The sequence below is a fragment of the Eublepharis macularius genome, chromosome 13 (assembly GCF_028583425.1).
Source record: "Eublepharis macularius isolate TG4126 chromosome 13, MPM_Emac_v1.0, whole genome shotgun sequence".
Taxonomy (NCBI): domain Eukaryota; kingdom Metazoa; phylum Chordata; class Lepidosauria; order Squamata; family Eublepharidae; genus Eublepharis; species Eublepharis macularius.
The window spans coordinates 34,768,412-34,794,029 of NC_072802.1; the positions used below are offsets into that span (position 1 = coordinate 34,768,412).

The 25,618-nt window shown below is 41.6% G+C and overlaps 1 protein-coding gene across 1 annotated transcript in view; it reads left to right on the forward strand.

Moving 5' to 3' along the window:
* The window catches only part of NRK (Nik related kinase), a 128,717-nt gene that overhangs the window by 86,982 nt on the left and 16,117 nt on the right, over positions 1-25,618 (forward strand). Inside the window, exons 17-25 of the mRNA XM_054996027.1 lie at positions 6,723-6,790; positions 8,167-8,282; positions 10,410-10,474; positions 12,701-12,831; positions 14,527-14,620; positions 19,561-19,740; positions 21,378-21,507; positions 22,587-22,745; positions 24,921-25,064. Of these exons, the coding sequence (XP_054852002.1) occupies positions 6,723-6,790; positions 8,167-8,282; positions 10,410-10,474; positions 12,701-12,831; positions 14,527-14,620; positions 19,561-19,740; positions 21,378-21,507; positions 22,587-22,745; positions 24,921-25,064 (1,087 nt within the window). The remainder of the gene's footprint in view (positions 1-6,722; positions 6,791-8,166; positions 8,283-10,409; positions 10,475-12,700; positions 12,832-14,526; positions 14,621-19,560; positions 19,741-21,377; positions 21,508-22,586; positions 22,746-24,920; positions 25,065-25,618) is intronic.

The following is a 25,618-nucleotide window of genomic DNA, read 5'->3' on the forward strand; positions in this document are numbered from 1 at the left end:
TTTTCCCTTACTTCTATTAAATTCCTCTATCTAAAACAGATATGCATTCTCCATTATATTAAGCAGTACATCTTTGACTCCTTTACTTACTATACACCCAAACTGTACGTCCTTGGATAAACAATTTATCCCCTTTTCCCATTTTGAATATTTCTATATATCATAAACCTATATATCATAAACCATAAAAATTTCCCACATTTAAATCAAACAAATCAAACAATTTGATTTGTTCTCTATATGTTACTCATTTCATCTTTTTATGGTAATTCTATATAGCTCATCACATAGTCAATCAATTTAACTCTTCTGTACATTCAGTTTGGTGCATATAAATCTTATCAAAGAAAGAAAATATTGTTAGTTACTCAATCCTCATATTTAAACCTTATCATTAATTATTCTCTATCAATGTTCTATCAATTAACCTATACATATCTATATATATATATCAATCTATTAATCTAACTGCTTATAAGTTCACTTTTCTCTTCCTCCCCCGGTAAAGTCACCCCTCTCTTTTATACTTATATTATACTTCAGTAGTTCTCAAACTGCCACAGTTTTCCTCCCACCTCCCATTTCTTCTCCAGATGTTGTTTCAGCTTCTCCCAGTCCGTGTTAAACTGCCCTGAGTCCAGATCTCTCAATTTTCTCGTCATCTTGTCCATTTCAGCCATATACAGCAATTTGTAGATCCAATCTTCAATAGTTGGCACTTCTTGTACTTTCCATTTTTGCGCATACAAAAGTCTAGCTGCTGCTGTCATATAAAATATCAACGTCCTATGATGGGCTGGAATTCCCTCCATTCCCAAGTTTAGTAGCAGGAGTTCTGGGTTCTTATTTATTTGAAACTGTAAAATTTCACTCATTTCTCTTATTATTTCCCCCCAGTACTGCCTAGCTACCTCACACGACCACCACATGTGGTAGAGGGAGCCCTCATGTTTCTTACATTTCCAGCATTTATTAGAAGTATTCAAGTTCCCTAGCGCAATCTTCTTTGGTGTCATGTACCAACGATAAATCATTTTGTAAATGTTCTCTTTAATATTAGTACATGTCGTTATCTTCATTGTAGTTTTCCACAAGTATTCCCATGCCTCCATTGTTATTTCTTTATTAAAATTTATAGCCCATTTCACCATCTGTGTTTTAACTGTCTCGTCCTCAGTATACCATTTCAGCAGTACTTGGTATACCTTGGATATTCTTTTCTTATCTTCTTTAAGAAGGGTCTGCTCTAGTTCCGAGTTCTCTGTTCGTATGCCCCCTTTTGCAGAGTCCGAATTGTATAAGTCTCTGATCTGCCTATACTGGAACCAATCATAGTTAGGTGATAGTTCCTCTTGCGTCTTTATTCTAAGTTTAGATACTTCAATTTTAGTTATTTCTTTGTACGTTAAGCATTGTTGTTCATTATCAACAGCTCTCGGGTCTATCACCTCATATGGAACCACCCACAAGGGGGTTCCTTCATGTAGATAAATTCTGTACTTCTTCCAGATTGTATATAAACTTCTCCTTACAAAATGATGCAGGAACATCGAGTTGACCTTCACTTTGTCATGCCATAGGTATGCGTGCCATCCAAAAATTTTTTTATATCCCTCTAGGGCTAATAGTTTCTTATTCTTTAATGTCATCCACTCTTTTAGCCAAACTAGGCAGATTGCATCATGATAAAGTCTCAGGTTGGGCAGTTGCATTCCGCCTCTTTCCTTTGCATCTTGTAAAACTTTTACTTTCACTCGAGGCTTCTTGCCTGCCCAAACAAAATCTGATATTTTCCTCTGCCATTTTTCAAATTGTTTAGAGTCTCTGATGATTGGTATTGTCTGTAGCAAAAACATTACTCTTGGTAACACATTCATCTTAACTGCTGCAATCCTGCCCAGCCATGACAAGTTCAATCTATTCCATTTGATCAAGTCTCTCTCTATCTGAATCCATAATTTTTCATAATTATTCTTGAACAAATCTATATTTTTTGCAGTCAGCTCAACTCCCAAATATTTCACCTTACTAGTTACTTCACAATCCGTTGTTTCCATTAACAATTGTTGTTTCTGCTTAGTCATGTTTTTGCATAGTATCTTTGACTTCTTTTTGTTAATGAAGAAACCTGCCAAGTCTCCAAACTCCTTAATCTTATCTATCACTTTTGGCATGTTCTCCAGTGGGTCTTCTACAATTAACATTATGTCATCTGCAAATGCTCTGACCTTATATGAATAGTCCTTTATTTTTATTCCTCGTATTTCCTCGTCTTGTCGTATTTGTATCATCAGAATCTCCAATACTAAAATGAACAGCAATGGAGATAACGGGCAACCTTGTCTTGTTCCTTTACTAATCGTCAATTTCTTGGTCAGTTCATCATTCACTACAATTGCTGCAGTCTGGTCTCTATAAATTTCCTTAATTGCTTTGACAAATCTTTCTCCCAGTTGTAGCTTTTCCATAGTGGCAAACATAAAGTCCCAGTTTAAATTGTCAAACGCTTTTTCAGCATCTACAAAGAAGAAACCAACCTCTTTGTCACAACGCTTGTCATAATATTCAATAGCATTGATCACTGTCCTTAAATTGTCTCTTATTTGTCTGTCTGGCAAAAAGCCTGCTTGTTCCTCCTCTATAACTTCCGAGAGCCACCCCTTCAATCTCTCCGCCAATATCTTCGCAAAAATTTTATAGTCATTGTTAAGTAGTGATATAGGTCTGTAATTTTTCACGTTGGTCAGGTCTTGGCCCTCTTTTGGGATCAATGATATATTCGCTTCACTCCAAGTATCTGGAATCCTTTGATCCCTAAAAACTCCATTCATCACCTCTTTTAGGAATGGTGCCAGTTCATTGGCCATTATCTTATAAAATTTAGCCGTAAGTCCATCTGGCCCTGGCGCCTTTCCTAGATTTGCGGATTGTATTGCCTTACTTATTTCCTCATCAGTTACTTCACTGTTCAACTTATTTCTCCAAGCTTCCGAGATTTCTGGAAGTTTGGTTTTCTCCAGATATGATGCTATTGATTCTTTGTTTACTTCTTTTTTATTATACAGCTTAGCATAAAATTTATAAAAGGCTCTACTGATGGTAGTCTGCTCCAAGTATGTTTTATTTTCTTCACAGATTTTATTTATTGTTTTCTTTTCCCTTTTCTTCTTCAATTGCCATGCCAAATATTTCCCAGGTTTATTGGCACCCTCAAACGCTTTTTGATTCAATCTTTTAAGGTTCCACTCCAATTCTTTATTACTCATTGCTGTTAGCTGTTCTTGAAGAATTTTGATTTCCTGGTATATTTTCTTTTTTCCTGGTCTCTTTTTTAACTGTGCTTCTTTGGCTTTTATTTTCTCCTCAATCTCTTGTCTTTTCTCCTCTTTCTTTTTCCTTGCTCTACCATTTAAGTCCATTAGTATGCCCCTTACAACCGCCTTGTATGCATCCCAAACTTTGTTGGTTGGTACTTCTTTGTTCACGTTGTATTGTATGAAAAACTTTGTCTCTCTTCTCAATATTTCCATATTCTCTCTTTCCTGTAACAAGTCCTCATTTATTCTCCAGGCTTTCCTTTTTCTCCTTTTTCCAAATTTCCATATAATTGGGTTGTGATCTGAGCCTACCATCGGCATTATTTCTACCTCCTTAGTCCATAACGCTAAGTCTTTTGAGGCCCAGATCATGTCAATTCTTGATAATGTAAGATGCCTTGCAGAATAAAAAGTAAACTGTCTGGTTTTAGGATATTCTCTCCTCCATACATCTTCGAGAGTCTCTTGTTGAATCAACTCAAAAAAAAGCTTTGGCAATAGTCCTCTTTTCTTTTGTGCTGTTGTAGTCTTTTTGTCTAATTCCAAATCTGTCACTCCATTGAAGTCTCCAGCAAGAATTATCTGGTCATATGCAAGATCGTCTAAATGCTTCCTTAAATCCTCAAAGAAGCTTTCCTTTGCACCATTAGGTGCATAAAGTCCGACTACCAACACTCTCTTTAAATTCCAATTACATTCCACTGCTACAAATCTAGCTTCCACATCTCTCATAACAAATTTTGGCTGCAGCTCCTCCTTTATGTACAACACCACTCCTCTTTTTTTCTTGTTGGAGGCCGCTACAAATTCTTTGCCCAATTTTCCAGATTTTAAATATTTTACATCCTGTTTTCTAATATGGGTCTCCTGCAAACAAACAATATCACATTTTTGTTTTAGTAGCCAATGAAAAATATTTTTCCTCTTATTCGGTGAGTTTAGTCCATTTACATTCCAAGATAATACTTTACACTCCATATTCATAGTTTTGTTGGTAAGTCTTTTTCATTGTCCTTAATAAATCGCTCCATCTCCCGCTCAGATCTGATGCGTTTTTTTGCCCCTCCAAACTCAAAGGACACTCCTTCCGGTAGCTCCCATCTGTACCTAATATTCATGTCCTTCAAAGTCTGAATTAGCACTTTATATTTTTTCCGGTCCAATAACACTGATCTGGGCAGCTCCTTCATTATAATAATCGTCTTGCCATCAATCTCCAATGGATCTTGAAACTGTTTTGTCACAATCCTCTCTTTCATGTTTCTAGTTGTAAACTGCACAATCACATCCCTTGGTAATTTCCTCTGGGCTGCAATTCTCGAGTTCACACGGTACGCCACATCTAGGATAGCCACAACTTCCTCCTCCTCCTTCCCCAGGTATTCAGCCAACACCTCAGTCATCTGTTCTTGCGCTGACTTTCCTTCCACTTCTGGCAAGCCACGAAAACGTAGCTGCTTCTCCATATGTTTAGTTTCTGCAACTGACATTCTCCCCTTCACCAATCTCATCTCTGTTTGTTGCGTGTCTGCTAAATTCTCCATCGCGTCTTCTACTGTTTTAACTCTCTGCTGCGTTCCTTGTAGTTCCCTTCGTATTGTTTCCATACCTTTTTTCACTTCTGACAGCTCCGATTTTACTGTCTGTGTAACCTCTTTAACCTCTTTTATCAGCTCCAATTTCGTGTCCTTAAGTTCTTTAATCATATCCAAAAGTTTTTTGTCCAGGTTTTTATCCAGGTTTTCTATTGCCGATTGCCACTCTTTTTTTGACATCGTGGGGCTTGCTTTAGCTCGCTCCCACGAATCCGCTCTCTTCCTTAACTCCGTGGCGTAAAATTTAACGTTTTTCTATTTTAAATGTCCCGGTCTTCTTATAGAAATTAAGTTTTAAAGAGTCCAAAATGTCGGGCGTCTTTTCTCTATGGTTTCTCTATGATTTTGTAATCCAAGATGGCCTACTTCCTCTTCCGCTGAAGCCGCGACCCTTCCCCTTTCAAAAATGGCGATTCCCTACTTCCTGCCCTCCAGCAAGGGCCGCTTCTCTCCAGCCACTCTATTGTTATTACGCACTTCCTGTCTCCCGTCTTCCCACAGCAGATCTCGCGATGGTGTCTTTTTCTCACAGCTCCAAAGCCACAGGTATTCAAAACAATAGTCCCATTTCTTTAATAACTTCTTTAAACTTAGTCTCTTTTTAAATTCGATTCCTGCCGAGTCTTCCCCTCCTTTTCACTAGTCTGTTGCAGTTTAAAAATCTACTTTTTTTCCTCTCTGTTTTTATCAATCTGTCCCGTCTCAGAAGATAATGATCTTTACCTTCTCTTCACTTTTCTCGGGTTGTAATCGCTGTTTCGATTTTAAGTTCTCCTCTCAGCTTCTTCCCCCAATCGATGCTTGGGTATGTAGGTCTTATGCCAGCCGAATTGGCCCCAAAACTGCCGCAGAGATTATAGCCGACCCGTCGCAAGGTGGGACCTCAAGGATCGGGGGGAGACTCGCTGTGTAGAGCCCCCCCTCGTCCGAGATCTAGCTCACCCTAGGGTCTTGAGCGTTCTTTGCCTGCTCCCCGCCTGAGAGCAGTCGGCCGCGGGCTATTTTCACCCCTCCGGCCGGTTAAAACGGCAGTCCGGTCAGCTCCGCAAGTGGAGCTGCGTTAGACCTCCATGGATCCCAAACAGGAACAATTTATTTGGTTTCTTCTAGGTGCTGAATTAGTCTTTGAACTCAGTCCTTCTGCTAGCTGATGTCAAGCCTCAGTTCAACTTCCAGCAGCTGGGTTCTGACACCAGGAATTTTCAACTTACTCATGCCAGGGAGGGAAACCAGGAGCGGATCAAGTCCAAAGTAGCCGTCTGTACGCACATGGCCAGAGGCTTAGTCAAGTTGGGCAAGGGTGAAGTCCCAAGCAGGAGCTGGGCTAAGCATTGTCCTCACCCAACAGAGCAGCTGCTTGGAACAAGGAGAACATTCTGACGCTAGAACTTGGTAGGGTCTGGCAGACCCTGCAGAGGTCAGCTAACTGTATGTTTCAGAAGAGCTGGCACTGCAGCCAAGAGTGCACTCTTGAGGCCCACATCTCTATCAGCCAATCATGTAATTTATACCAAAGGCACAGGAAGGGAGGCATCTGAGCCCAGCAGCACCAACTGGAGACCGAGCGTCCCCTAATCACCTTCCAACTGCTTATGTAAATCAACACTTTTGCAAAACAGCTGTTTTTAAAATATCTGTACATGTATTTGTTGAGTTGCACTTCTGATACTGCTTCTATACCCTAACTGAAGTTTTGGGGGGGTCTACACAGCTTTGCGAATTAGAATAGTGTTCCTTTTGTGTATGTGTATTTTAAAGAGTAAAGAATAAGAATCTAGCTTTTTAATATATTTTTGCTTAAATCTTTAAGGTTCCAGAAAGGACAATCTCAAAATTTTATGGCAGAGGTCACTTTAACCATCAAAGTTATCCTTCAAGGTAAGCTCGTCTAATGTTCTTACTTAACTTAACATTGTTACTTTGAGCCAGTGTGGTGTAGTGGTTACATTGTCGGACTAAGATCTGGGCAACCCAGGTTCAGTTTCCCACTCTGCCATGGAAGCTGGCTGGGTGACCTTGCTCTTAGCCTAACCTACCTGACAAGGTTGTTGTGAGGATAAAATGGCAGAGAAGGATAAAATGTGGAGAAAGGTGGAGTATAAATGCAGTTAGAAGTGTTTATATAGGGCTGCAATGCTGAACTTGTACCAAAGAGATTCTGGCTCAGCCATGAAGTTAATAACATAACGTGCCCTCCAGGGCTGTTGCCAGGATTAAATGGGTTAAACATCAAGCTTACCATCCTGAGCTTTGTGGAAAGGTATAGGATTCAAATGAAATCATATTTCTATCAGTAGAGACAACAGAACCAAGGTCATTATCTTCATTAATTCAGATTGTTCCTTCCCGAGTGCCCTGACACATCCAAGGATGTAAGGCAAGCTAGTTCAAAGACACATTTCTGTTTTACTTTACGAGTCACAAAAAAAGTCGATCAGAACAGGGTTGTGTCCCCCCCCCCCCCCTGCGGCATTTTACATAACATCTGACTGCATGGCAAAAATCTAACAAACCTAACTGCAGAAATGCATTGAAAAAAGTATTTCAATTCATATAAATTTGTGTTTCTACCTGAGATTTACCCTCCATTCAAGTAAATACTCCACATTGGAGGCAAGTTAAGGATCTATTACCTTCAAGTGAACAGGTAGTTAAACAAGCCTGTCTTTTAAGCTTGCAAGCTAACTTTTGTGCCAATCATTGTTTTCATTGGCTTACTAAATTTTTATCCTGCCCGATCTCTGAGGAGTTCAGGATAGTAAATGTGGCTCCCTCCACTCCCCCATTTTATCTTCACAACAGCTCTGGGAGATAAGTTAGCCTGAGAGAGGGTGATTGACCCCCATCGTCCAGGGAGTTTCATGGAATTCCCCCCCTCCTCCAGTGCATAATCTGACACTTAACTGCTACACAACATTGACCTTTGTTAGAAGACAGTTCAGCAGGAAGATCAGAATTGGCAGGGGATCTGGTGGGCTTCACATATTAATATTCACACATCTGCCCCGGTACAGCCTAACTCAATTTCAGTGGGGCTTATAGAACTGTTGACTGTTGAAGAGATGAATGCCATTTTACCGAGCTATTCTGGGAGTGTGGTAGGTTTCATCCTCTGTGGAGATAATAATAACTACTCCCCTAGAGGTATTGTGAACCTTGGTCGTGCTGTTTTTGGAAGTGGCTTTGAGACCCTGGGACAGAATGTGCAGTGGGAATGTGCTATGTTCTCTGTTTCTGGTCTTTGTTCTTGACAGCGCACAGCAATCATCCCTGGGGGGGTGTGCAGTGAAAATAAACAGCAACTGCAGCAGCTCCAGTAGCAACAGGCAACCAGAGTCAGCATCTCATCAGAACACCCGATCAGCTGCAGGTAATCCTTGGGTCACACTTCCATCTGTCTACATAAGCATTAATTGTGCAAGGATTCCATTTCCGGAGTTTGGAGTAAAAAAGCAAAGTTTGAAATCACAAAAAGTTTCATGAATGATCTCTGTCGCACACCTGTTTTCTGCAGATGTGATTTTAGGGTTTTTTTTCCCATTTCATGTACTTCCTTGCCAACCTGCATCTAAAGAGAAAGCCTCCTTGAGTTGATGACTGAGGCGCCTCCCCCAACATGGCTTTATAAGATACTGCCAGATTGATAATTTATTCTGTTAATTTATTTCTTGACTTCAATTATACCCCACCTTTCTTCCCATTGGGGACACGGAGCAGCTTACATCCTTTTACTCTTCTGCATTCTTTTACAACAGCCCTGTGAGGCAGGATAGACTGAGAATATGTGACTGACCCAAGGCCTTTTATACTGAGGTGCATCAATAAAGGAGTGAGGGCACATCTGAAGCCTCTGTTACCATTCTTGTGCAGAAGCATTGCCTTTTCCTCAACTTGCTCTGGAGTAAGTCAGTAGACAGAGTCAGGGGTGCTGGCCCTTCAGTCATGGGTCAAGTTTAAATAATGGCTGCCATTAAGATTGGGCTGCTAATAAGTTGCTAATGGCTAGTCAGACTTCTCTTCCATATAAATGTGTGCGGCTGTGGGTAAGCAATCAGCTGACAGAGCAACCAAAACACAAAGGGGGTGGGCTATAAGGGATTACAGAGGAGGGGGAAATAAAATTTTTGTGACATTTTCCTCAACCTGCTCTCTTCCATAAGGACATTGTAAGTTTTTAATTGCATCAGCACACAGCAACCACACACAGCACACAGGGAGAAGTGGCTTTAGCCTCTTCCCACCTGTCCCGTTTTCATATTCTTAATCCTTCTCACAGAGTTGCTGTTGGCTCCAAAAACGTATTAGTTATGTGAAAGTTTCACAACAGAGCCAATATGGGCTCCATGGGGCAGTTTGAGGATGTGAAAAGACCATGGGGGATGGGGAGCCTAAAGCCATGTCTGCATGCTGTGGTTACAAACAGAAAAGAAGCCAGTGTGTGTCAAGGAGGCACAAAAAATTCATATTGGGTGTGATACAAATTTCTTGTGTTGTTCCCCAACAAACAAGAGGAACTGCACTGGTAGATGGAACTTCTAAATTTCTTACCAGGAGCGTCTCTCTCGGGACTGGAGTAGGGGTGGGAATCTTGAAGAAGAAGGGAAGGTTTGACCAGTTCCTTACCAGTAATCGGCACTGGCCTGGACCAACTTACTTTCACCTCTGAAGGGGTACCATTTCACTGTCCTACTCACAAACACTTGACATCTCTTGCTGTTGGGCCTCATTAACCAACTAACAGTGATATCAAAATTGTTGAAGTAATTCCATATGGAGACCAGAAATGTAGTGCAGACTGAGCCCTGGGCGGCCTGATTAAAGACCCTCTGAAATAGAATAAAGTGTACCATACTTCAAACTATTCATACTCTAACACAGATTATGAAGTCTACTTCATCAAAGAGTCCAACACAGATCAAGTGCATATGATGACTATGAGGCACAATGTTGCACTGTGGGAATCCCTTCACAACCTTTATCCAGACTAGGGGGGAGGGGGGGAGGAGGTCCAATAGCTTCCCGAAATGTGTGTGTGGGTTTGCAAAATGCAAGCTGAATTTATGAGAAATGCAGATATGATAGCATTAAAATAATATACGGTTTGCTTTTTAAATGGAAATAAATGTGATTTGAGAACTTGTAACATATTTAGCACAAATAACAGATGATTGAAATCACCAACAAACTGACCCTGCTCATGGATACAGACTTGGCTGTAAGAGAAGTCCCCATGCTGGCGAGTCAGACAGTTCACATTAGTTAGCAGGGAAGCAGATACCCAAGTGATTCTCATGTTTTTTATTTGTGCCAGTCAGGTTGCTTACAAATCAGCCTACAGTCTGTAGGCATACTCAACAGCAACTCTAGAACTGAAGCATGTAGCGCACAGTGAACAATTTGGGTTTTTGCATATACAGCATTGGCAAAGAAGGCCGACTGTTGACTTGTGACTAGTTGTTTTGTTAAATCTGTAAAATTCTCTTTCTGGGATATTCAGGATCATCTGTCCACCACCAGTCCTATAAGAAGCCTGAGCACACATCTCATCTCTGCCGTATTTCAGTAGGTTGTTCTCCTGTCACTATTTTTAAGTTTCCAGAACTCTTTCTCCAGAATTATTATTACCCATTTGGCCTTGCAAAGTTTGTTTTTGTCATTAGATCAAATACCTGGAATTACAGTGGAAGAAGCAGAGATAGTCTTGTGTGCATTAGTTGCTGCTTGGGTAATTTCAGGGAGAGGTAAAACATGGCATGCCAAAATCACAGACCATGTGTACAGTAACAAGCACACGTATCTGTCTGGCTATATCTGTTTCCACTGTTGAATACTAGCAGCAGCCAAGAGGGTACAGTGCTGCCGTTTCCTGCTGAGCTCATTCTCTTTCCTTTCCCATGACCTTATTGCTGCTCCAGACTTCTTTAGGCTGGGTGAAAAGAGAAAGGGATGGGGAGAGGAGGCAGGAGGAGTGAAGGTGAGAAATACAGACAGCGTGCCTGATTTGCCCTGTAAGGTTACTTCATAGCAGGGGTGGCCAAACTGCAGCTTGGGAGCCACATGTGGCTCTCCTAGACATATTGTGTGGCTCCTGGTGGTCTCTGAGCCATGGCTATACATTTTATTTTAGTTTAGTTTATTTCATTCCCTTTCCTTCTTTCTTTCCATGTCTTTCCCTCCCTTTTCCTTTTTTCCCTTCTTCCTATTTTCTTTCCATGTCTTTCATATTTTCAATAAAAATGTTGGGTTTGCCAGGTCTGACTCAGAAAATACCTGGGGACTTTGGGGGTGAAGCCTAGCAAGGATGTGAAATCACTTTTGTGATATCACTTCCAAGTCAAAGGTCAGTTGATGGCTCTTCCTAAGCTCCACCCCTTCTGATGATATCACTTCTACCATACTGCACCAAAACCCCACCCCTTCCTGTGATGTCACTTTCAGGACACTCCCCTAAACCTGCCTCTTCATCTGAAGTCACTTCAGTGCATCATGTCTTGTGACTCTCAAACATCTGACGTTTATTCTATGTGGCTCTTACATTAAGCAAGTTTGGCCACCCCTGCTTCATAGCATGGTTGGACTAGCAACAGAGGAGGAGGATGCACTCAGTGAAGGTAATAGCAGAGCATTTCACCCTTCCAGTGAGTGTATCTTCCTCTCATCCTCTGCCTTACCATGCTATGAGGAGAAGCATCCACACTCCGTCCTTCTCTCCCTTTCTTTTCCTGCCTCTCTCCTTCAGCACCTTCACTCTCTTCACCCAGCCCAACAAAGCCAACTTCCAGCTGCAGCTATTTGGGCTTGGGAAAACACGGGGGGGGGGGCTTCCTGCCCCCCACCATGCCACAGGTCTGTACTGAGCTGGGTTCCTGCTGATTTTAAAATGACATTCCCTGCAGCTGCTATGTGGCTGAGGGCCCAACTTTCTGAAGACCGTATTGTGTTGTGTAGTTTGGACCTCAGTTGCAAGCATAGACAGGCACATTCTTTTTTCAAACAAAAGTGACGGGGGGGGGGGTCCCTTTCACTTATAGTGTATGTCTCCTCTGATGCTACTTTTGCCCAGGTGAGTTCCCATACCCAAAGTAGATCTATGAGGAGGGGGGAAGAATAGGCTACAGGGAAGTAAGCAGTCCACACAAGGAAAACTCTACCCATCTCCAGCATGTTCCAGTGCTATAAATATCTAATCTGCCCTTACTGTATGCATGGTTGGGTCAGACTCAGATCAGTGAATGGGTCACCCATAGGTTTTTTAAAATTTATAGCAGCTGCAAGAGACTTTGGTGCTGCAGAAAAATATGCTTAACACTTTCCCCTTGCCCTTTTCCCGGCCTTAGTCACACCCCTCTTCCCCTGGGACTGCTATTTGCCACGTTGGGGAAATATGCATGTAGGTACCTGTATGCTTTCCTCTATAGGGAAGGTAGCAGTTACAGGGTGTGCGGCAGGGAAGGAAATGAGATCAGGAAAATGGCATGGGAGGAAAAAAGGTAGATATAATACCTCCTGTGCCATGGCTTCCAGTCTGAATCAGGTTTCCCTGCAGCTACTATTTACAATCTTTTAAAAAGTTCAGACAATCCCTTTACTGATCACTGGCTTTTAGCATACTATTCCTTGGGAAAGATCTAACGCTGATGCATTACGGCACAAATGCTTTATTTTCAGTATATCTAGAGTGAAAATGACCATGAATGTTATGCTTTCTTGATGACTGAAAAGTAAAATGATAGAGTTAATCCGGTATTCATACAAACAAAAAAGCAACCAAGTCCTTTCTTTCTTTAGAGCCCACCCTTCTTGGCTAAGGGAAAAGACGGTGCCAACTTGCTCCTGAAATCAGCAGAATATTCATCCTCCAGTGACGAAGTGTGCAGCAGTGATGAAGAAGATGATAGCTGTGACTGTAGCCACATGAGGTTGGCCTCCTCACCCCCCCTCTCCCTTCGAAAACTACAATATCTGCAGAGGAGTTGAGAACCCAGCATCTGAAAATGAGTTCAGTTTTGCACAAGGAAATTGACAGATGTGTATTTTTCCTGATGATATATGAGAGAGTCTGTGCTTGAGTAAAATATCCTGCCAAGAGAGATTTAAGATGCTCCTACATCATGTCAGATCCAGGAACTCGAGCTGCCTCTAAGGGCTTCCTGTGCCATTAGTTTAGGGCTTCCTATACCTGCAAAAAAGAAGTGCAGTATTGTTTTGTAACATCCCTGCTAATTCTCCTGTCATCTGATAAGGCCTGAAAGAGTAATCAAGAGAATCAGCGCAATTGCCATGTTTTTATTTATTTGTACCCCACCTTTCTCCCCCGTGGGGACCCAAGACGGCTCACATAATTCTTCTCTCCTCCATTTTATCCCTACAATAGCCCTGTGATGTAGGTTAGGCTGAAAGTGTGTGACAGACCAAGTTCACCCAGCAAGTTTTGCTTGCAGAGTGGGCATTTGAACCTGGGTCTCCCAGATCGTAGACTGCCATTCTAACCACTACTCCACACTGGCTCTCATGACTTTTTGACCTTGGGTGAACTGAATCAGTCTGGGTAAAACTTTGGTCGTGTGAGAATATGGCTGCATTCAGATATTAAGGGAAGTGATACTTAAAATATATTCAAGCATGTTTGTGTGCTCTCCTTATAGACGTTGATTGAAAATGTCCCTGTTTGGGCAAACTTGTTTCATTGTGACATCTAAATGCAGACGCTCCTCCAAATTGCAGTTGGATTGAGCCATGATTCTATACTGGGATTTAGCCAAATTTTCGAATCCCACTTGTTTAAAGTGGAGCAAGAAAAACAAATGCCTGGAGTCCATTGCCTAGCATTAGCAGATCAGCAATGATCAGTGATAATGCCACCTCCTGGAGGCATCAGGGGAGCTGGCCTGCATGCTGGGCCAGTTGCTGGGGCGACTAGGACTGAACAAGGCCGAGCAGTGTTGCAAGACTTGGAGTGATTCTGAGAGTTGGAAAGTATTTAACGTCTTGCTGCCCAGGGCCAGGGAGGCACCTCTGCAGTTCCTGCAGAGCATAATGAGAAGAAAAGGGAGCAGACAGGAGGGCAGAGGAGAACTGGGGTAGAGTGAACCCCTTCCCTTCCGGTACAGAGGGTCTTTAACCCCACCCACCCCCCACACACATACACATACACATACTGACTGTTCCCATTGATTCGTATTTTGCTTTTGGAAGTTGGGTACAGATACTCATGTTCAAATATGGGGACAGCTTTACTGCTTGTAAACTGCACATGCACATAATAAATGGCAGGGTTTAATATGTAGTAAGCATGGCAGTGTGGGTCTGATCTTTTCCCAGCCACAGCTTTTGTGTTCAGTGCAGACACATGTAACTGTCTCAAGGCATTGTTCACAGCTGATAGCACCGCAGAACTATTACCATTTAAAACTCTGTTACTTTTTGTACCTGAATTTAAAAACTAAAACGTCAGTTGCTTCATATGTGTGAAGCTGCCAGGGGCAGAGAAAGGCTTCTAACTATTCTTGTTCCATAGCTGTGTAGTAATTTTTAAAAATTTTGTTACGTGTTCGCGTTCCTTTTTTTGGGTTTCCTTGCTTTTTAAAAATTCACTAATTGCTGTTTGTTACTAGGCAACCATTCAGCAATGGAGTGGCCAATTTCTCAAGGGCAAGATTTCCAGATGGGATCGAACTGAAGCCCCAGAGCACTAAAGCTGAACAGAAGGTAATCCAAACCGTTTCAGTGGGAACATCTCTTTGCACAGAGCTGGAGATTTCCTGAGCGTTCATTTGCAGCCCTCATGGAAGCTTTACTCTGCAGTGATGACTTTACAATCATCCGCATGTGATGGGTGCTGAAGTATGAGAATAATGGTTGCATTGTAAGATTCCCTTCTCTAGCCCAGTCTCGTGAGGCAAAACGGTAGTGATTCTCTTGATAAATTCATTTGACCCATGCCCAAGTTCAACCATCTCCCAACTGGACTCTGCTTGACGCATAATATTTTATGTAGGCTCATATCCCATGATAGATTTCAGATATTGCTCTTGTTAGAAAAGAAGAATTTGGCCATCAAAAGCTGGCTACTGTTGGCTTTGCTAGTATTTTGTATGCTGGTCCGTACCTTTCAATTCTAATTACTCGTACTTTGAAACGGATTTACTAATCTCCACATTAACTACACTTCATCCCTTCTGTTTATGGGAATTAGAGTAATCGGATTAAGAGAGGGAATTTTAAAGGTTATGAAGCTAGATTAACTGCATATCAGTTGAGCTATTCTGAAGGGACAGCAAAGTATCCGGGATTTGAACTCACTGCATATGCATTTTATTTTAACACTGCTACAGTATCGCCGAGATAATGTGAAAGAAATACATTTTGGTTTCTTATAAACATAAACTTCATTTCTAAGAAATCATATTTGGTAGCTTGTCTTGGTTTGTTTCCTCTGTAGGCAGCTATTGGAATTTAGATATACATCTTACAGAGAGAAATCCCATGTTGGTTCAAAAAAGTTCAAGTGCATTGCATAGACACTTATACTGAAAAACCTAAGCATAATACAAAATGAGTGGAGACTTCCATAGAGACTTCAGTGTGCGTGAGCATCCTGTGGCTTCTAAACCCACATATGCAGAGGTGACTCCAGTGGATCAATACTGAAAAAAGGGCATTCCGCACTTGCTCAGAGACACTCTCCTCTAGCAAATTTGCAAGGTTAAGAAAAATAATCCCAGCTAACAAATTCTGTGGATGGCTCTGATTCTAAAAAAACCAAGCTGGCTTCTGCAACAAATTCTGGATCCATAAAGTAACGGGTCCCTTCTCAAAGCAATTGTTAATGTCTAATACCTGAGACTGATGTAGATCAGAAGACTCAGGGCATTTTTATGCTGTCAGCCAGTATAGATTTTATACTCATTTAGCTCATCAAGCTTCCCCCAATACTCACGGAAGGTCTAGAGTTGGAAGAGTGCTGAGAATTCTCCCTACCAACTCTCACAGATGTACCATTTCCAGGATTCCAAGGTGAAAGGGAATGACTATTATACAAATTCAAATCTATAGTGTAGATAAGCCTTAAAGTCTGAAAATAATGTTTGCAAGGGCTAGGAGACTGCCTAAGTCTCTGAAATGCGCATGTGCTTTGGAACTGAACTGAGGTCCTGGTTATGTAGAGAGGAAGAGAAGGAATTATATTGCAAAAATCTGAATTCATAAGAGAGTTTATGGAACTTCATAAAAGGGATTTCAGTTCACATTTAATGGGGTTGTTTGTTTTAGAAGTATGAATTGGGAGAAAAATTTCTTCCTAGGCTGCTTTCACACAAAGGATTTTCCATATTTCAGCCTCCTGAGTCATTTGGGTTTTTTTTTTTCTCATGACACTGTCCTCTGATCATGCACGGGCCATTCAACCCATTCCTTCAACAACAGCCACCACATTTAAAACTTTTAAAAAACCAACATTTTCTTAGGCAAGGCACTATCAGCACAAGCAGTTTCTTAGGTCTGAAAGGGAAACAGCTCAATTGCAGGACTTCCATGAAGTACTCATCAATTGCAGCAGTCACCACAACATAAGAGAATAACCCAGACTGCCTTTTAGATGGTTGGAAGGGAGAGGGGATCTCTAGAGGTGACTGCAAATACATGGAGTGATTTTTTAAAATTGTTAAAAGCTATTGTTTTTAGTTCTATGCAGCATTACCAGCACTCCTGAAGGTTTTTTTTTTTAAGTTCACACCTGAGCCTGCTTTTTATACCAGGGGAGAGGGGTGGGTGGTGCTTTTGCAAATATACAGAGGGCTTTCAAAAGGGTATTGCATTACTCCTATGCAGCACTATCTATGCTTCTGCAAAAAGGAGGGGGGAGAATCCTGACAGTCGTGTGAGAACACTGCAGGAAGGCTTCAGTACACATCAGGTGTGAAAGGGAAAGCAGTGGAGAGAAAATGGATTACTCTCTGTTCTCTAGAATCCCCGTTGCAAGGGCGATTTAACACAGGATCACTTCAGCAACCTGAGCACCCCAGTATGGAAGCAGCCCCTGTCTCTTCCTTATTTCCACATTTTTCCAATTAGTGTGTTGGCTTGTAAACATCAAATTATTTCCACTCCAGATTCATAGTCTGTCTGCAAGTATACTGGCTGGCATTCACAAAATGCTTAGCTTCAGTCAGCTGTTTCATCTCTGTTTGCAAGCCAAACAAAAGACTGGATCTGTGCCACCTATAAGGCATCACTGTGGACTATTGCTTCAGCTGAGCTTAGTAGAGGAATGGCTGTGCAACTTGATCAGTGCCGTTTTGCTTCTGGGTAGGAACTTCATCTCTTCCAGAACTCACTGAGAGGCTTTTAAACTCTGGTGCTCCCACTAAGGCACCTGGAACACTCTAGCCACTGTTATAGATCCAGAGGAGTTAGCCATGTTAATCTGTAGTTGCAAAATAGTAAAGAGTCCACTAGCACCTTTAAGACTAACCAACTTTATTGTAGCATAAGCTTTCGAGAACCAGAGCTTTCTTCGTCAGATGCATGAATTACTCTAGCCACTGTGTAACCATACAGTTGAAAATGCTGAAAAGTTGATCTAATCCCAGCCAGGCTGAAGGCACAAGGATATCTACAAACCAGTGCAAATCTGTACAAACTTGAATGTGGTCTATCTGATGCGTTTACACTACAATGATATATGATGTGTTTTAATAAGCTTACATTATATTGTAGAACATTTTGACAAGTGTAGTGCTTGTTAGTTATCCCAGTACCTTTATGTTACTGGCCAGAGCATTGCAAAGTGGGAGGAGGTTTGTTCCTAACAGAGGAATTGAGTAGAGTCTTGCCTGCAAGCTTTCCCTTTTCTTTACTTTTGTTTGTTTGGGCCTGGATCTAGCACAGGATGTCCATGAATGGGGCTGTTTTCCCCTCCGGCTAAAGCCTGCAGACCTCCAAATTCCCCCTCCAGCTGTTCCTGGAGGTCCATCATCCCACAAAAATAGCATTTGGGGGAGCATTTGGGGGAAGGTGGGAATGTCCCACTCCATAGACAGAAAACCCTTCTGTCAGCAGATATTGCCACTGGATCTCAGCCATGGAGATTCTGGGAGAGTCTGGAATTTTCCTGAGGGTCCCGATCCCAATGCATGGACACACCCTCTTGTTAGAGGGAATGACTTGGGCTTTCTGTTGAGCAGTTTTATACTTGCTTATTTATTTACTTACAAAATATATACCCCACCTTTCTAGTCCTCATCAGAGCTACCAGGACAGCTAAACTAACAGATTAAAACAATAGATATCCAATTTCTATGAGAAACAGTGGCCTTTTCTGGACTGTATGGAAAAGCGAAACAAATACTTGCAGTCAATACCTGACAATCTCAAAGTTATAGCAATTTATTAAATTTTATGTTCTTTTGTTGTCTTGACCACATATATTGTAAATACTGCCAAGGCAATTGATACGCTGTCTCGAGCACATGTTTATATTCATACTGTTTATATAGTTATATATTTCTTTTTTTTACTGTTGCATATTGTCAAAAAATTCAAAAATTAAAATTAAAAAAAAACAATAGATAATAAAAGTATGTCTTAAAAATAAACACATCACTAAAAATCAAAGCAAAAATACACATACAAAAATAACAATTATGCTTATGTCCAGTGGCTTGTTTTTAATATTGTGGTAGTTTTAATTGTAAGCTGCCTTGAGCAGGACTCTGAAAAGGAAGCATAGAAATATCCTAAATAAATAAATAAGAAATGGTATTTCAAGGCTGTTACGTGGATCAGCTTAGCTATCTGCAGTCTTTAATATAATATATGTAAAATAGCAAGAGTAAACCCGCAAATTTTATTCAATTTCAACAGCAAACTAAGCTCCTTGATTTAATTAAGGCTTGTAAAAATAAGCAGGCTTTAAATTTTTTCATTGACTCAGAAGGAACTCTTTTGGGAGTCATTCTCAATCCTCAGACCCATTCCAAGAAATCCTAGCTCTTCTCAGCTAGTTTTCTAACTTCTCTGATAGAAGGGATTCTCAGTTTTTGCTTAATGAAAGAACAGGGCTGTTTCCAGATGGCTTACCTGCACCCGGAACGTCGTGCCACATTGCGGGGAAAACACGAAATATCGCATTTTCTCGCGCAAGTTTTGCGCAACGTTCCGGGTGCAGGTAAGCCATCTGGAAACGGCCCAGGTTTCACATCTGCTTCATAGTAGGGAGAGGTAGTCTCTGAGACAGGCTCCTCTCTGACTTCTTTGAGATGCTTCTAAGATGTTAATTTTTCTTTGCCTGCCTGTCACTGCAGTTGAGAGAATGGATTAAGTATCATTTGCAAAATGCTTCAAGAAGGTGCAGTAGTATATAAACACAGTACATTACCAATGTCCTTTAAAGCAGCTGTCATCCATCAGAAGCCCATTTCCAATGTCATTTTTATTTCATTAGATTTCTTCTGACTGCTGACTTTTTCTGCTGTAATCCGATTTTTATTAGCTTGACGTACTACATAGATTTGAACCTCAAATATTTGCCAGCACTTTTGTGCCTACAGATCCTACAGCAAGTGATAGGTGTTGCATGTTCTGGAGAGAGAGGGGGGAGGAACCCACTTGCACCACAAGCTAGCTTTTAAACTTGTTTTTGTGCACAGGACCATGTTGCAGGAAAACTTAGCAACAGTAATACTCACGAAGGGTTCTGGAGCAGGAGCAACCAGAATTATCTTCTCCCGGATCTCTTGCAGCAAAGCCAAATTTCGGACTGTTCAGCAAACCAGCTAAAGTTTGCTCAGAACCGTCAAGGACTTCAGAACAGATCTGTTCCTAAGAAGGTAAAGCTTTACTCTGTTTATCACTAACTTCTGTATTAACAATACCTCTGACTCTGGTTTTTTACAGAATAGGAACCAACTGTTTTATCTAATGGTTCTGCTGCATGTCAGCTTAACTATTGAGCTGTGGGGTTTTTCCATGAGGGTTTCTTCTCTCATTTGTGGCTCCATACTGCTCTAGTTTATTCCCTGATTTCTGCATGCATTTTTTTGCCTTTAGTTTTCACTTAATTTTTTGTGTTTTTCCTGTTGTTGTTTTTTTCTGGTTCTGTTGAGACCACTTTTACTACTTTTTCTGGAAGTTGATTTTGAGTCCATTTTTAACTTGTGCATGATGTTTCTTTCCGTTTTGCCCACCCGCCTCTAACCCACTTTTCAATTATTGGAATTGACTATTTCTTTTTAAAATGGAAAAACCCCTAGTGGCCTGCAGGGGCTGGGGGATGGCCACTTCTGGCACCAGAAAAAGCAGTTCAGTTGGAAAGGACCAAAGCCACTAGTGCTTCAGGCCCCATACTAACAGAGGTCTGTTTCCCCCACTGTCGCTGTCCTCTGTCTCATAGCTCTAGGTCTGCCCAGGTGGGGGTCTCCAGTTTGGACAGTGAAGTAGAGGCTCTGGTATGGTTGGCAGAGTTGCTCCCCTTTTAGGCTTCCCCATGCAAGGACTGGCAGTGTGTTCATTTTCTGTATCATTTGTTTAAAAATCACCTCTTATATTGATACAGCAGTATAAGCATGCACAAAAACAAAATTAAAAGGGGGACTGTGACATCACCAATGATGTCATGGAGCGATAACAACACCAGTGCTTAAAAATCTTGATTATCTAAGGCACATGAGAAAGAAAATAAACTGTCTCCACAACTGTAAAAAGGCAAAGGTGGGGGAGATGTACAGAATAACTGTACCCAAACCAATGTCAGTGTTTGTGGATTGACTGCTCAGAAAATCAGGAGTAAGTCGGGCACATGGAAAAGTCCTATACCTTGCTATATTATGTATAGCTTAGGATGTGGATTCTGCTGTCCTTTTCAAACCATAGTATATATGCAAGTTCTAGTATTCTGTTAGGTTGCAGCATGTCCAAGAAACTGGAGCAATGGGTGGGCTAAGCATATGAAGGAGTGAGGCTATGTAGGAAGAGTGCTGTCTCCGTTCTCAACTGCTCCCAATACATTATATATTACAAGGAAAATGGATTGTAATTTGAGTTCAATGGGGTTAGACTGGAGCAACTCTTTTTACGATTGCACTATTGGATCACTAAATTTACAGGACATCTACCTGGAGAAGGGTGGGCCATACTTCAACTACAGTACTTCAACTGCTGACAAATCCCATAGTCACACCCACCGCTTCCTTCATATTCTCTTCTTGGTTCTGTGTTGCCACCTGGGCATGTCAGAGCAGCCTCTCAGAAGCCTGTATTAAATTGAAGGGCTGCCAGGTGCTAATCCCTAACCCACTGGTAATGGTGGCAGTTACAACTCAGCATTGCAAGCCAAAAGCATTTAGGGAAAGTTGTGTTCATAGAAAGGTTTTCCTAAGAGGATGTAGAACTACGTATACTGCAGTGGAACATAGAACCATCCCAGTACAAGCAAGGGTTCCTTCATCTTCATTTTTTTTCATTATAGGTACAAGACTCTGAAAACACCTCCTCAAAAAATAGCTCCTCGTCTAGTTCATCATTCACTTCATTCATAGATCCCAGGCTTCTACAAATCTCTCCTCCCTCCAGTCCAACGGGATCAAACTGTAGTTCTCGTAAGCATGGTTGCTCAAATCACAAACATAATTTGCAAGTGTATTGGTTTGCATTCTTTTGAATTGTGATTTTAATTGCCTGCCGATTTTTAGAAACTAAACATTGGACTTGGTTGGCCTTCCGCTGCCAAGCTCTGGCAAAGCTTCTGTGTCTGATTAATACAACACATTCTTATTTCTCCAAGGGATGGTATACTGACGTAAGGTTCTGCCTCCTGATGCTTCTAAAGTTTCTTTAAAAAATTTTCTGAGGTGCTAAGTTGTGTTGCTTTAGTGAGGATTCTTTCACAGTCTTCTCACACAAGTGACACACTCCTGTCACACAAGCTTTAATTGATGTAAACTTCATTTGAACTAGTGCACTGGCAAGTTCTTTCAGTGGTTAGCACAACAAAACACTCATTAAAATGGAAGTATGCACACACTCTATATTATATTTTGATACAAACTAAACCTATTCCTGCCTAAACCCACCCATGAAAAATCCAATAAAATAAACTTCCAGAAGCAGTGGGGGCTTAGCTTTTGGAATGACCCTTGGTGCTGAATCTAATAAGCTTAGGTTTCTGCACTTCCAACTCTGTTCTCCATTCCATCACCACCTCTTTCTCCTCCTCCTTGTTTCCAGCTCTCAATCCAGCAATCTGTACCACTGAAAGAAACTCAGGTGCAGATGGGCCCAGAAGCAACAGAAGAGTATAGAAAAAGCAATCTGTCAGGCTGTTTTTTCCCACTACACCACTACCAGCTTCTTCTAGAATTAGGGAGAGGAGGAGCGGTGTAGTTGTGGTGATACAGACATTCTCACGTGCCACTTTTGAGGAGGGAGGGGCCATGGCTCAGTGCTAGAGCATTTGCTCAGTGCAGAGGGACCTAGGTTAGATTTGCAGCATTTCCAGCTAATTTAGGATTAAGTAGAAGGTGGTGTGAAAGCCTGGAAAATCTGGAGAGCCACTGCCCATCTTAGTAGAAAATGTGTGGCTCAAGGCAGCTTCATGCGTGTGGATTTTGTGGGTTGCCTCACAGTCCTCTTCTGCGGTAAACCAATTGTTTCATAATCTTTCTGCCTTTTCTCCCAGCATCCAGTGCAAAACCAGAACCCACTAGCAGGCAAAATGCAAGGAAAGGTTCTGTCGTCAATGTGAATCCAACCAATATCCGACCTCAGAGCGACAGCCCAGAAATCCGCAAATACAAGAAGAAGTTCAGTTCAGAGATCTTGTGTTCTGCATTGTGGGGTAAGCCAGCTGAGAAGCAGATGATCGTGGAGTTTTAGCAAGCTGCGGTGTCACCACGATCAGCCAGTACAATAATAATGATGCTTTTGTATAGTATTTTCAAAGCATTTCACATATATTAACACAGTTATACCAGGCCTTTAAGGCAGGCCAGTTTGATTCTCCTTAACTTCAAGATAAGCCAAACAATAGTATTCCCCATTACGATGTACAGATGTCAAAGTTGGACAGTGAAGAAAGCCGACAGGAAGAAAACTGGTTCATTTTAAATGTGGTGCTGGAGGAGAGTTTTGTGGATACCATGGATGGCCAAAAAGACAAATAAGTGGGTCCTAAATCAAATCACGCTTGAATTCCCCCTAGAAGCTAAAATGACACGATTAAGGCTATCGTGCTTTGGTCATGTTATGAGAAGACAAGATTCTCTGGAAAAGTCAATAACGCTAGGAAAAGTGGAAGGCAGTAGGAAAAGAGGAAGACCTAAAACGAGATGGCTTGACTCAATAAAAGAAGCCACGTCCTCCAGTTTGCAGGATTTGAGCAAGTCTGTTAATGATAGGACGTTCTGGAAGTCTTTCATTCATAGGGTCACCATAGGTAGGAGGCGACTTGACGGCACATAACACACACACGTCTTGCAGATGGGGATCGGAGACTAAGCAGCAGTAATCTGCTTGATGTCACTTAATGAGCTTAAGGCTGAAGCCCAAAGTACACATTACATTTAACACACAATCATCATGGGGACGTTCTGTCACATACCAGGTATAAGTTGCCCATCAGAACTTAAAGTACTGCAGGAGTCCAATGCAGATCAGGATTGTGGCACGCTGGGAGGAGAATGCCCAGCCCCATGTTGCTGTCATGATCTGAATTGGGCCCTGTGGCATCTCGGAATCAAATTCTGATGGGACCTTACAACTGGCATATGGCTGCAAGTCCCTGTGGCAATCACATGTTAAACGTAGCATGTAGTTTGAGCCTGAGATGGGATTTGAACCAGTGACCACCTGGCTGCCTGTGCAGCCCCTGTGCTCTAGAAGCACAGTGCCTTCAGTTATTCAAATCCTGAAAATTCTCACCTGAGTCTATAGCACTGATGGACAAAGCTAGAATTTTTAAGCCTGACTGCAGCATACCAAAATACCGGACTGTGCTGCCTGTCGTATAAGAATCCGTCCTTATTATTAATGCCTTAGTTCTCCATCAGCTTTAATTTCCCATCTTCCTGACAACGAGGCAGCAAGGCGATGAACCCTGCAGAGCTGATACAATATTTTACCCACACCCTCCTGCCTCGGTTGGAGTCATAAATGAGAAGCAAAATAAATGAATGAAATGCGGGAAAGAAATTATCCCAGGAAATGTAGATTTACAGTTTACAGCTCTCTGAGTTTCATTTGATGTATGTTTGGGGGAGGCCAAGATTTTAAATTAAGAACAGAACAGCATAGCAAAGCTTGTAATGATATGTGTGCTGAGGTGGAGAACGCTATGTTCTTACCGGGCCATTGCTAGTACTTCACTGTATTTCTCTTCATGCCGTGTGATACTTTCTGCCATCTCATTATTTCCACCAGAACACTCCGATAAGAAGCCTTATCAGACATGGCAATCTAATGGAAGCCTGGCCCACTAGATGTCAGTTCACATCTGCAACTCATCGGTGCTTCCATGGTCTCAAAAACAATCCGGTTGCAAAGAGATTTATTATTGGGAATTCAGAAAACAACTTAGAGAGGGATGTAAGGGAATGCACATGACCCTTCTAAGAGGTTTCACTGTGCAGTGAATTGTGTTTTGATTTTACTTCCTTCAAAATCCCTTCTTCCAACTGGGAATCTCTATATTTGCTCCAAATTTTGCCCTGGCAGATGTTGCCAACAGGCCTGCATTGCCTAGTGGATGGAGCTTTATTTGCTACCCCGAAACTCCCAACAGAGCTTTGGCTACTGTCAGGATCCCAAACCGTGTATAACTCAACATGCAGTAGTTTTGTGAATGTATGTGTCCTACATAGGGATATAAATTCCTGTGGAGTAGGTGTGTTAGTCTGTTGTTGCAAAACCAAGGAAGATTCTTGTAGCAACTTAAAGGCTAATAGATGTAGTTAAGCATATGCTTTCATGGGCTAGAGATGTATGAAGTAAAAGTCATTCTCTTTCACCTTAACAGGAGTAAACCTACTTGTGGGGACCGAGAATGGGCTGTGGTTTCTGGACCGCAGTGGACAAGGAAGAGTTTACTCGCTGATAACCAGAAGGCGGTTTCAGCAGATGGATGTGCTTGAAGGACTCAATGTGCTAATTACCATCTCAGGTTTGTTCAGTGTCTAAAAGTATCTGACCTAATCTGGGACAAGAAGCAATTACAAAGAAAATTAGACTGTAAATTAGGTTATAAAAAACTTGTCAGCTCTTTTAGGTGCTTACATCCTTGTTTTAGGCAGATGTGATGCAGGATGTCTCGTGGCCTGCTTAGTATGCAAAATGGTTTGTGAGATTTATAGAGTATACCTGATTCTTAAAACTTGCTGAAATTTGATTTCCAGTGCCTAACAATGTTAATCATTGAGTGTTCTTTAAAGAGGATCTTGTCTTGACTCCTGCAAACTGATATTGGCAACAGAAGAACCATTTGATTCCTTTTTAAGAATGGGGTATGATATAATCCTGAAATTAGGAATGGAGTTATTAGAATGTCACCATTGCTCTGGAGAAAGAAAGTGCAGAAAGGATGCTGGTGTAACCTTGAATACCCTGTAAGAGATCCAAAATGTGTACATTGGTACCTTTTACTGAAACATGCTGTGGCACCCCAAGGAACCTGTTGGTGCAGCCCCCGGGCCAATTGGAAAGTGATTCAAGTCAAAG